The sequence below is a fragment of the Sceloporus occidentalis genome, unplaced genomic scaffold, assembly GCF_023333645.1.
Source record: "Sceloporus occidentalis isolate IW3139 unplaced genomic scaffold, rSceOcc1.0.p SCAF_3, whole genome shotgun sequence".
Lineage (NCBI taxonomy): Eukaryota > Metazoa > Chordata > Lepidosauria > Squamata > Phrynosomatidae > Sceloporus > Sceloporus occidentalis.
In genome coordinates this window covers 21933068-21945771 of record NW_028316983.1, presented here as the reverse complement: position 1 = coordinate 21945771, position 12704 = coordinate 21933068, and the positions used below count along the sequence as shown (strand labels likewise).

At 42.4% G+C, this 12704-nt stretch overlaps 1 protein-coding gene across 4 annotated transcripts in view; it reads right to left on the bottom strand.

Moving 5' to 3' along the window:
- The window catches only part of BCAS1 (brain enriched myelin associated protein 1), a 69014-nt gene extending 67047 nt beyond the window's left edge, over positions 1-1967 (bottom strand). For all 4 annotated transcript variants that reach the window (XM_089513798.1, XM_089513799.1, XM_089513801.1 and 1 more), the window contains exons 1-2: positions 1795-1967; positions 348-435 (exon numbers count right to left, since the gene is read on the bottom strand). In XM_089513798.1, the coding sequence (XP_089369924.1) occupies positions 348-435; positions 1795-1866 (160 nt within the window). In that variant the 5' untranslated portion in view covers positions 1867-1967. The remainder of the gene's footprint in view (positions 1-347; positions 436-1794) is intronic.
- Between the last annotated feature and the right edge of the window lie 10737 nt (positions 1968-12704).

Sequence of the window (12704 nt, the reverse complement as noted above, 5' to 3'; positions counted from 1 at the left end):
GATGCATGGAGTGAAGTGCCTAGGGATAGACCATTATACTTATGAATGAGCAGGTTCTGTGTGTGACTAGCAGCAGAAATGCAAAACTTGTGGGTATGGTGATGGGATAACCAGTTTTATTAACAATGGATGCCCATTTGGAAACAAAGGTGCAAAGAAAGATATTGCCTAAAGCCAAGGTAAGTAGATAACCATTATGTAGAGGGATTCATTGGATTATAGTACAGGCTGAGCATTCCTGATCTAATAATACAAAACTTGAAAACTTTCAAAAACTGAAACTTTTTGTTGCCAGACACCCGAGATAACAAAAATTGACAAAGTGGGCTTTCCTGACCAGAACATACCTGCATCACCATTTGCCAAGAGATCGGTTTGTACAGGCTGGATTGTAATAGGTCCATTTTTAAGGTTATCCGGAGGTTCTGAAGAAATCTAGAATGTGAAATTTAAAACATTAGTGTTTTTAATATCTTTGTCACGGACCTTTGTGTGTATTGCAGTAATAAACAACAGGTCAGTCTAGACATAGGCTGCTGCCATGCTGCAGAATTAATGTAATTTGACACTGCTTATTAAACAATTTAAAAAGGTTAAAAGTGCAGAAAAGGTTAAAACTGTTTAAAACTATGTTCCTCTATGTTTTGGAAGAAGCCAGGTTCCAAAGGCTGCAATAAACCACCATATTTTAACTTGCTAGAATGAAACAAACATTGATTCCAGCTGGGGCTCCTATTCATTTGGCTATATAGGGCAACACAACAAAGAAGGCCCTCACACAGTGGGGAGGGAGTGGAGGATTTCTTCTGCAGATTTTACTCCTTCAGAAGTATTCAATCAAGTATTGAGTCCCAAGCTGTTTGTAGAGATCAAAGAATTCTCCAAATTTCACCTCAAAGAAAGCAATTTTAGCTATTTTCTTCAAAATGTGAGAAAATCTTCAAAAACTGCACAGTTTTTGGAGACTATTTGCAGTTCAGGACTTATTCTTGCAAAATTCACACAAGGCTTTATTTGGACAGAATGGAGCATTTTGTGTGCAGGAAACAGCATTTCAGGAAATGTTTTCTATGCAAAACAACCATGAGAAAATTTGATGGAAACCCCAAAGTATAAACATTCTTATCAACCCAGGATTCTTGTCACTTGGGAAACACATTTTCCAACCATTTTCTAAATATTTCTGAATATTGCTTCCATCCCCGCTCTTTAGGGTTTTATGTGTCATTGCTAGGACCTTGAATTCAGACCAGAAACCTATTGGTAGCTGGTGGAATTACTTTTGGACTGTCAGAATTCTTGCTGCTGCATTTTACAATGGCTATAGCTTCTATGTAATCTTCAATGACTGATCCAAGTAGAGCATATTATAGTAGTCTAAGTGGGAATGTCACAATGCATAAACCACTGTGGCTTTGGATGGCAGCTCCTGTATTCTCCCAGTCAGCATGGCTAATGGCTGTTTGCAAGCCACCTTGAGTCCTATTCTTGGGAGAAAGGTAAAAATAATAATAATACGTTGAATAAATACATAAATAATCAAAGAACAAGCAGTAGGGTTTTTAAAAGCTAGTGATACAGAAGAATCCATGCTGTTTACAAAGTGAAATACCCAAATAAAGCACAAATGCAAATACAAAAGTTACATACCAGCCTACTAGCTTATCAGTTCAGTCAATATTTCAGCTCAGCAAGACTTGCATTAGACTACTAAATGCATTTTAAGTACTATTAGTTTTCTATATAGAGCAATGTACAAGATAAAGCAGGATCAAGATAGCTGCTCAAACTTACTGGAGAATATGCTGTTCCACGAACCGCTTCTTGCTCTTCAGGTTCCTTTTCCAAAGACAATGTGGTTCCCATAGTGGCTGCTGTATTTGAGAAAATACAAAATGGAAGTTTAGGAAAAACAGGATTGGCCTAGTAGACTTTAACAGCACTTCCGACCTCCATCTTGAGGGGAGAGAAGCAGGCAAGAAACAACAGGCCTCTGCCTGCCAAGTTGAAGAGCCCTCCCCCCGACCTCCATCTTGAGGGGAGAGAAGCAGAGGTTTTTTTTTTGTTTTGTTTTTTTGTTACTTGCTTTGTTTTGTATATGCATATGTATGCTGTAAACCGCTTTGATCGTAGGAAAAGCGGTATACAAATAAATCATATTATTATTATTATTATTATTATTATTATTATGAATGTATTATCTGTCGAGGAACTAGTCACCTTTAAACAGGCATTCAAAGGTTAACCTCCTTGAACATGGTTAAATCTTAGCAGCATCTGTTATAACCATTCTGTATGTGTGTTGTGTGCTTTCAAGTTGCTTCCAATTTATTGCGGACCTATCATGGGATTTATTGGCAGGATTGAGAGGAAGTTTGCCATTGCCTTCCTCTGCGGCAGAGAGAGTGCGATTTGTCCAAGATCACCCAGTGGGTTGAATGGCCAAGCACGAATTGACCCATGGTTTCCAGAGTCATAGTCCAACACGTAAACCACTATGCTAGCAGTTACAGAGAACCACTGGCTGTCCATAATCATACTAATGGGCTGCAAAGGGATCTTGTATTATCTTTGAGACTAGCAGTATGAAAGAAGTTGTAGCATAAGAGATAGACTGACAGGCAATTATTACACCCATAAAGGTAAGTGTTTTCCCTTGACAAGATTGCCTAGTTGTGTCTGACTGTAGGGGTTGGTGCTCATCTCCATTACTAAGCCAAAGGAGCCAGCACTGTCATAGACAATACCATGGTCATATGGCCAGCATGACTACAAGAAGTGCTGTTACCTTCCCATCCAAGGGGTACCTATTTATTTACTTGCACTTTTATATGCTTTCCAATTGCTAGTTTGGCAGAAGCTGGGACTAGTGATGTGTGCTCACTTGGTCACATGGCACTTGAGTCTCGAACTGCTGAACAGCTCATCTTGCAATCATCAAAGTCAGTGTCTTAACTGATGAGCCACTTGAACATATACTTATTTCATTACTTGCAAGGCATCACATATTATTTACATCACAACATATGGCTATGTAATGGACCTAGTTCTAAATGGGATGCTTCAGTGCAGTCCCTACTGGTGTCTGTCTTGCAGTGTCACTAGGGTGGCTTGCAAATTTGCTTTAGGTGATCCAAGATAAACTATCTGGGCAAGGGACAGATTATTGCTTTAGGGAAGACAACATTTGGACAAATTTGCTCAGTATAGGCAATGCTAGGTCTCTCCTCCCCCCTCCTTTTGCATTGGTTGCTAAAGGGATAACTGTATCTAGCTGTATTTACAAGTATTTCATCATTAAAGCTGTGGCCATCCCACTTAAACCATAACTCGGTGTCCAGCCTCTCTGTTTTGGCACAACAATAATGCATCAAATACATGGGAAAATAGAACAGCTTTAGCTTGACAGTGTAATGGGCACCAAAGAACCATTTTGCAGGGGGTGCGGTGTTTATAAATTGGATCTCATTTGGGAGGTAGGCAGAAACATTGGGATTAGGATTTCTCTGTGGTACTACTACATACAAGAAAAAGTTATCCTTATGAAGACTGCAATAGCACTGGTGCTTGTCATGCCAGTGGGACAGCGAATCTTTTGCTGCTTTTAAGTTGAACCTTAAAGGAGTTATCAAAGTTGCTGACCTTAATTTGCAGAATAGGTATCAGCATTCTGGAAAGCTCATTACAACTGGGGACTAAAACCTCAAGCCTAGAAGTCACTACATTCCCCAGTATTGTGCATAAATAAACGCCCTTTTACACTATACAATTATAGCACTATGATTCAAGTTAGATGGCATGGTTCCATCCTATGCAGTCCTGTGATCTGCAGTTTAGGAAGGGGCATATGGAACTCTCAGCCAGAGAGCTCTCATATTTAAACTTTAATTGGAAAAGCAAGTCTGTGATAGGATAGCCATTAGTCCTAGTTTTTAAAGGACCACTGTCTCCTTGAAATCATTCTTTGTTGGAAGGATTTTCTGGTCCAAATTTGTTTGAAGACAGAGTTACAGACCTAAATTACAGGTCTTTGACATGAATAAACATAAAGAATAAACATTCAAACGTGTATAGTTTTTATATGCACATATAACAGGGAAAAATCACTTATATTTACACTTATATGTTCAACGCAAATGGTTGTCATCATTACTTAGAAATGAAAAATTTGTACACTGGGCCCTTTGCATCCACTGGGGTTTGGTTACAGGACCCTGCCATGGATATCAAAACCCATGGATATTCAAGCCCTATTAAATAGAATGGTGTTGGAAAATGGTGTCCCTTATATAAAATGGCAACATGGCTACCACCCTGGCCTCAGAAGGAGAGAAGAGGCAGGCACAGCTCCAGCATGCCTAGCCCAGAGACACATGAAGGGCCCTCCCTCCACTCCAACTGTCATTGTCTTGGCCTTGGAGGGAGAGAAGAACCAGACTTGATCCCCTTCCCCACTGCAATGCTCTTTTGTGTCATGTTTTTTTTTTAAAGATTGTAAGCCTGAGGGCAGGGAACTGTCATATTAACCATCTGTAAACTGCTCAGAGAGCCTTTGTGGCTGATGAGCAGGATAGAAATGCTATAAATAAATAAATAAATAAATAAATAAATGAATGAATGAATGACTGACTGAATTCTGTTCAGGCCATTTTTTTGGAAATGCATGTATTGTCATATTAGCCTGCAGCCCTCTTGCAGACTAGAAGCAGAGACATAACATGGTGATTGCTCCTTAAAATTTGATCTCACCTTCTACATATCTGCCCCCCACCAACATTCTACAGATGAAAACCAGGATATGTGTGGCCCAGCAATAACAAAACATGGTCAAGATGGCAAAAGCTATTAATGGCACACAAACTAGGAGAGGCTGAAGATGTTTGCTTTTTCCTGAGTCTACAGGGAAGGACAAGATTCTCCCTCCTTCTCCGCTTCCCCTTGCTGAATTGAGTATGAACTAGTTTTGCACTTTGAACTCAGTTTGGAGCAACTAAAGCAAGCTGAGGACAGAGGGGTAAGTGGGAGTGGGAATGAAACTAAAATATTTTAAAAGCAGCTGAAAAAGTGGGATGGCAGAGAATTAATTGGGATTGTCCCTGCCAAATTGTGGCAGTTGGAGGGTGTCATGCCTCCAGAGCATCTTTGATGCTCTTGAGACATTTAGGCCGGTTACAGACCGGCACTTTAGTGCGTGACGAGCACGCACTAAACGGCGGCGGCCCTTCTATACGGCCGCCGCCGTGAGGACGTCACGGCTGCGCCGCCTCTAGACGGGGCGGTGCGGATGTGACGTCCTTGCTCCGCGCCAGGGCGCTTAGTGCGCCCTGAACACAGAGCAGGAAGGAGCTCCATTTTGGAGCTCCTTCCTGGTTTAGTCTGCTGGGCGCAGCCTTCAGATGGCTGCGCCCAGCGGACTAAAAGAGAAAGGGGCCAAGCGGCCCCTTTCTCCTTCTCCCCACTGCCGCGGGGTGTCCTTGGGGCTTGAAGCCCCAGGGACACCCCTTTTCAGGCTGCGGGGAAGCGGTGTTTTGCTGCTTCCCCACAGCCTGAAAAGCGGCGGATCGGGGCCTCAGCGGCTGCCGCTCTGCACACTGAGGCCCCAATACCCCGGGGAAAGGGGCGGGTGCAGACCACCCCAAATGGGCGGTCTATAACCCGCCATACTTAGTTGAGATTATATAGGCTTTTCTGTGTATCAGTTTAGGAGGGGAAATAGAGATCTACAGCTTTAAGAAAGACAAGGATTATGGGAAATCCCAGGGTCTTATGCTGTCTCCCTCTAGTTAGTTTCAGTGTGTAGTAAGATTTCAGCCAAGTCAGACCTGGAGAGAGTATTTTCCTTTGACAAAAAGATAAGTCCACAGAAGAAGAAAGATAGTCCTCAGAAGAAGAAAGATAGAATCCATCAAGAAGAGAGCAAGGTATTTAGGAAGGACTATTGAGAAAGAAGAAATCAGTTTCATGTTATTTGTGTTTATAACCAGTAAAGCTTTTGAAACTTAAGAAATTTGTGGACAAGTCTTTTGTTCTGGCTGTGTTCCCGAGAGCCAGAGGCCTTACTACACCCGAAGTCCATAGCATCGCTCTTGGGACAAAACAGAGGGTATGCTTCAATTTTTTTTTCATCCCATGTATGTTTGCATATAGAGATAACTGAGATGTACTACCTGGCTTATTATTATTATTTTTTTACATAATATGCTAAACTGTAAAAATGGTTAAATGTCCATATTTGTGTTTCTGGGCATTCTGCATTCACCTCTGCCCTGTCTATTTAGACTGCTACAATACAAAATTTCTGAAACAATTACATGCATGTATTGGTCCAGATTTTTAAAAGGCATTTAACAATACTGTTAACTGGGAATGTTGTCTAACCAGTTTAAAAAGAGAAAGCAGGTTCCTGGGGTGTGTGCCAAGCATAGACCATTATAACGCTTCAGCTAATTTCTCAGTATGACAAAGAGCAAGCTCTATTTGGGGAAAGCTCTGAACGCACACACTTCTCAAACCAAAGGTCCCAGACTTAGAAGTTTATCGCATGGGGGAAAAAACGTCCCCCGATGCGTTCTAACAAGCACGAGCGCGCGCGCACAGAGCGTGATGGGAACCCAATGGGTTCCAGAACACTAGTTTACCACACGGCGGAACGCCACCGTCGCCGCTGGGCGTTCCCATAGGGTTCCCAATGTGTTCCAGAGGGCGCCATTTCTGTGAACAGTTTCAAAAGCGTTCCCAGAAATGGCACCCTCTGGAACACGTTGGGAACCCGATGGGAACACCAGGCGGCAACAGCGGCGTTCTGCCGTGCAGTAAACTAGCGTTCTGGGACCCATCGGATTCCCATCATGCTCCGTGCGCACGCGCGCTCGTGCTCGTTAAAACGCATCGGGGGACATTTTTCCCACATGCAGTAAACTTCAGAATCTCTCCTGTCTCCAGTTAAAAGGGCTCAAAGTGAGCAGAATTAAGGCATTTTTTCCATATAAACATCCATTCACACATGCATCAACACAGAGAGAAATAAATACCATTTTCTCTCTCTACCACTCCCTTTTTCTCTCTCACACAGATCTCATTTTCTCTCATACAACAGCACTGTGTGAATTGTTTGTTTTATCTATTTCATTTATTCTGTTCTTACCTGGGATTGTTTTAAACTGTTTGTGGTGGGCCCTTTGTATCTGATGAAATTTGGTTCCAGGAACCCCCATGAATAACAACCCTATGGATATTCAAGCCCTATTATATACAATGGCATAGTAAAATGATGTCACTTATATAAAAGGGCAAAATCCAGGTTTGCTTTTTTGGAATTTAAAAAACATATTTTAAAGTTTTGGATGCTTGAATCCATGGATATGGAGGGCTGGCTGCATATAGTTTTGCTTGTATTACACCCTGAGATCTCATGATAGAGAGTAGGATAGAAATATTTTAATAAATAAAATGATTAAATGTAATACATTTCAAAAATTACACCAATCCTATCCAACATAGAAACTTCCAAATGTCCAAATGACTTCCTAATATTGCTCTCTTACTGTACACTGAAAATGAAATCCTGAAAAAGTGTTAAGGGGGGGAAACTGCGTTTACCAGGTTGTCTTCTAGTCAGCACCTCTTTTTTTCTCATTCCTCTGAGAAACAGAACTGCTAACTGGGAGAGAAGTAGGCAGGAAGACACACCCATGACCATAGCATGTGGTGGCTAGATGACTTTCATATGCTCTAGAAGACATGTTCCATAGCCAACTTTCCTTTCTTTTTTCCCCGCCCTTGGCCTATCTACCAATGGTGGCTGGTTGCTTCCATGTCAATGGAGTAATGATTCTGCTCTGGGTGATGAACCCTACTTCCAAACTAGGTTTCTTATGTTGGCTAGCTCCTTTACAGGTCAGACCAGATTCACCACACCAGCAGTGTCGTTACTAGGAGGGTGTGGGAGATGCGGCCAGTGGGGTGGTACACCTGAAGCAACTGGCATGGCTACTGGGAAAGTGAGAAAGGGTTCTGCATCTCCAGCAGCCACACTGGACCCTAAATGGGCCCTCCAGAGGCCAAACTGCCATCTCCCTCCATAGCATCAGCTGCTGGGGGCAGTGGTGTCTTTGAAGTCACTTGGAGTGGTGGAGCCTTTGGAGTTTTGTGTGGCAGCCATCATGCAGGACTCTGTGGTGTCAATGGAGAAGGGGCTTCAGAGCACTGGGAGGGCATGGTACACTAGGAGAGTGTGGTACCCATAGGGTGTGGTACACCCGGTGGGGTGGTACACCTCACAGGATTAAAACAGCTACTGGATAAGTGAGAAATGAGTCTTTCTTGCTTGTCCAGCAGCTGGACCAGACTCTAAATGGGCCCTACAGAGGTCACATCACTGCCCCCCTTAGTAGTAGCAGCTACTGGGGCCCTGGGGCCTTCAGAGTCCCAAGTCGCAGCAGCCATGTGGGATTCTGCAGGCTTTGGGGAGACGGTTTGGCTCGGTTAGGGCAAGGCAATTCACATGTGACATGACTGCACACAAGTGCCATAAAAACCAACAGCCAACACTGTTGACTACCTATCTCTAATGGGAAAGCACCTCTCGCTGAAGTCATGACCTGGGAAAACTTCTGCAGTCCTGACACTTGAGTTTGTATCCAAACTATAGACTGCAGTTTCCTCATCTGTGATCTATATACAGCAGTCAGGAACCAAAGCTACTTTAGCACTAGACAGTCTTGTACTCTAAGCAGTCTAATATACCACAAGGAACTAGGCATTGTAGCCCAGCTCAGGAGCATCTGAACTGGATTATGAGCCCGGAACCCAGAAGTCATAAATGCCAGCCTATTATTTCAGATATGGCAAGGGGAAAGTATGTTGAACAAATGAACTATTTCAAACATGGGACTATCTGTTGCTAAATAAATATCCGGCTACATATCCAGCAGCAGGACTCAGGAATGGGTGCCACCTTTGTACCCAAGCAAGGAGAGAGAAAGGCTGAGGACAGCCTTCAGAAATGGTCCTTTAACAATTTTGCAATTATCCTGCTTGATCTTAGGAAATGTACAACACTTAAGGTTTGCTCTACTTAAATCTGAAAAGGAAATCTTTAAACAGAGGTAAAGGCAGTTTGACTGCTTCAGTGCCAAGGAAGAAGGGATGGGACAAGAATTAGTCACACAGGATAAACAAGAGCCACCCTTGAACAACTCAAACAGGCACAAAGCTGAGCTCATGTTGTATTTTAAACCCTTACACCTTCAATTTGGCCTAGAAGGCAAATCTCCAGTTTGCTTGAGCCTTTCATTTAAATATCCTTTGAGGGTTGATTCTCCCCCTTGCACTCAGAAGGTCAACGGGCTCTTGGAACATCTAAAAAGGGAGAAACAGGTTAGGAAAGGTGACTGATGGTGGTGAAAGGGGTTAAGCACTTCCTCTCCTCACACTTGAAAGTTCTTTTTAAAAATGTAATTCATTCTCAGTATGAATTACAGTGGTTGAAAAGTTATTTGTTGTACTTATTTCCATGTTAGAAAAACAGCTAATTGGCATAAATCTCTTTGTTAATCCCTGATAGATTAGATCCACTGAATCAATGGGATTTACCCAATAGGATCAAGGTGAGCAAAATCAAGGCATTTTCTCATATAAACATCCACCTGCACATGCATCAACACAGAGAAAAACAAACACACCATTTCTCTCTCTCTCTCTCTCCCTCCCTCCCACTCTCTTTTTCTCTCAAACACCTATCTCATTTTCTCTTACACACCAGCACTGTGTGAATGGTTTATTTAATACGCTTTTGTCCTATTTAAATTATTCCCCTATTCATCATATGTGGAGGAGGGCACCAGACTGAGGGGACCTGGTACACAGAAAGAAAGAAAGAAAGAAAGAAAGAAAGAAAGAAAGAAAGAATACAGTATCTTGTTCTTCTTCTCCATGACCATATAATTTTGCATCCCAAAAAATTGGTTGACTGTAACAAGAACATATACATTCTGCATCCTCATTTGATGCTTCTGGTTATTGTACAAAAGCAAAAATGTATATGCTTTACCCAGCCCCGTTCACTGTGGATAGAGTTCTTCTTTGCACAGGATTCAGCAGTGGAGTGTGTGTGAGACCCCTGAAAATTCCATTGCCACTTCCTTATAAACTTTTGATAATGTAAGGATGAACCCTCTGTAGCTACATTGCAGAATTAAAACAGTTTGACAATACTTTAACTGCCATGTCTCCATCCTACAGAATCCTGGGATTTGTAGTTTAGCGAGAGATCAGAGCTTTCTGACAGACCAGGCTGAGTACCTCATAAAACTGAAAATCCCAGGATTCTGTAGGATAAGTCAGGGCAGTCAAAATAGTGTCAAACTATTTTAATTCTGCAGTGTGGCCATACCTCAGACTGGACACATGGTATTTCATGCATTTTTCTCTCACTCAACCTTATTTCCCATTTGTAAAATGTAAACAAGGCTAACCCATCTCACAGGTTTTGAGGAGAATTAAGAGAGCAATGCACTGTTCCCAAGGAAGGAATGCCAGGAGTCACAGAAATGAACTGGGGAATATCACCACATAAAGAGTCCTGTCTGGATGATACTGAGAGTCAGACAGACATCTTTTTTTTTAGTGTCATGATGCAAACCATCTCACTCACACATTCTAGCTTTGTTATTTGCACTATAGAACCACACAGATGCAAGCATTGGAATAAAGATGAAGTTGATGATGCAAATGCATTCAGAACCCCTTTTTTGATATGCAGCATTTTATCCCTGGTCTATTTGGGTCTATTCACACCAGTTATTCACACTACCAATGGATCTTTTTTAAAGACTTGGGGGGGGGGCACAATATCAATTATCCTGGTCAACAGGTGAATTGAACACTCACACACACAGTCAGTTTATGAGAAACACCGTAGACATAACTCTCAGGGCTAAACATTCATATTAAAAACATACATTATACCCTGGTGTACACTGGTAGACAGGAAAAAACGCATCTGTGAACCCCACTTCTTCGAAGATGAACTGAAGCAACTGGACCGGGCTCTACAGGCTAATGGTTATTCCAGCTCAGACATCAGAAGGGCTGCCAGGCCCAGGAAAACCCAGAGAAGTGAAGACAAGCAGCCACCAAATGGGAAGGTATTTTTACCATACATCAAAGGAGTCACAAAGAATAGGCAAAGTGGTAAGGAAGCAGAACCTTCAAATGGTTTACAAATCGATGAAGAAAATCCAGCAAATGCTTCGCTCAGCCAAGGACCAGAGAGAACCTCTCACAGCCACTGGCGTGTACTGCATACGATGCAGCTGTGGACAAGTCTACATAGGGACCACCCAATGCAGTGTGCAAACAAGAATCAAGGAGCACGAGAGACACTGCAGACTGGACAAGCCAGAAAAATCAGCAGTAGCAGAACATGCCACAAACCATCCTGGGCATAAAATACTGTTTGAAAACACTGAAATTCTGGACCACGCCAACCACTACCATATCAGGATGCACAGGGAAGCTACTGAAATCCACAAACATCTGGATAATTTCAACCGGAAAGAAGAAACCCTTACAGTGAACAAAATTTGGCTACCAGTCCTGAGAAATAGCAAAATAAGGACTCAGCAAATGCAAATGGGAAACCATTCAGAGTCAGGGGCTTTCCCAGCAGATAATGATCACCAATTAGCAGACACTAATCCTCTTTTGTATTAGCCTCCCAGCCTGAGGCCTACCATCAGCACAGAACAAGACACATGCAAATCACTCTTGCATTCCTAGGCTCACACAATACACACACACACACACACACACTTTTTTTTCCAGGCAAGCATTCTCTGAAGATGCCAGCCACAGATGCTAGTGAAACATCAGGAAGAAAGTCTTCTAGAATATGGCCACACAGCTTGAAAAACCCACTAAAAACTATGGATGCTGGCCATGAAAGCCTTCGACTTCACATACACTATACCAGTAATAAAAGCAATAGCATCACTTGAAGAAAAAAGAAAGAAAGAAAAGAAACTGAAAACAGGAGATAAATATCAAGGAAGATAGGGGGGAATGTTAACAGAGAGAACAATTTTAAAATGCAACTTTAATGATACCACCAATAGTATCATGTAGTTTTTAATCTTACATTGTTTAATCTTGTTTTAAGGGGGGGGGGCATTATGTATATATGGATGTATTTTAACTGTTGTACGCCGCTTTGATTGCCTGGCAAAAAGCAGGATAGAAATAAAAATTTTATTTATTATTTATCATAAAAATTAAAAAGGACTGGACAAATGAAAGGGTATTTACTTGGTGCTGAAAATTGAAGGAAATATAGGTGATAGTGTAGAGCCACCATGTCATAGTGTGCTCCGATAAGAGGGCCCTCACATCTGGGGTCCCTCAAGGAGCCATTCTGTCTCCCATGCTTTTCAACATTTACATGAAACCGCTGGGTGAGATCATCCGGAGACATGGGGCGCGGGGTTATCAGTACGCTGATGACATCCAAATAGTCTTCTCTATGTCTCCAACTGATGCAGTGACTGGGGATGGCATCTCTCCTCTCGTGGCCTGTCTGGAGTCGGTAATGGGCTGGATGAGGGAAAACCGACTCAGTCTGAATCCAGAGAAAACGGAGGTGCTCGTGGTAGGTTCCCCGGGCCCGGGAATGACGGTGGTTCCACCTGTCCTGAATGGGATCACGC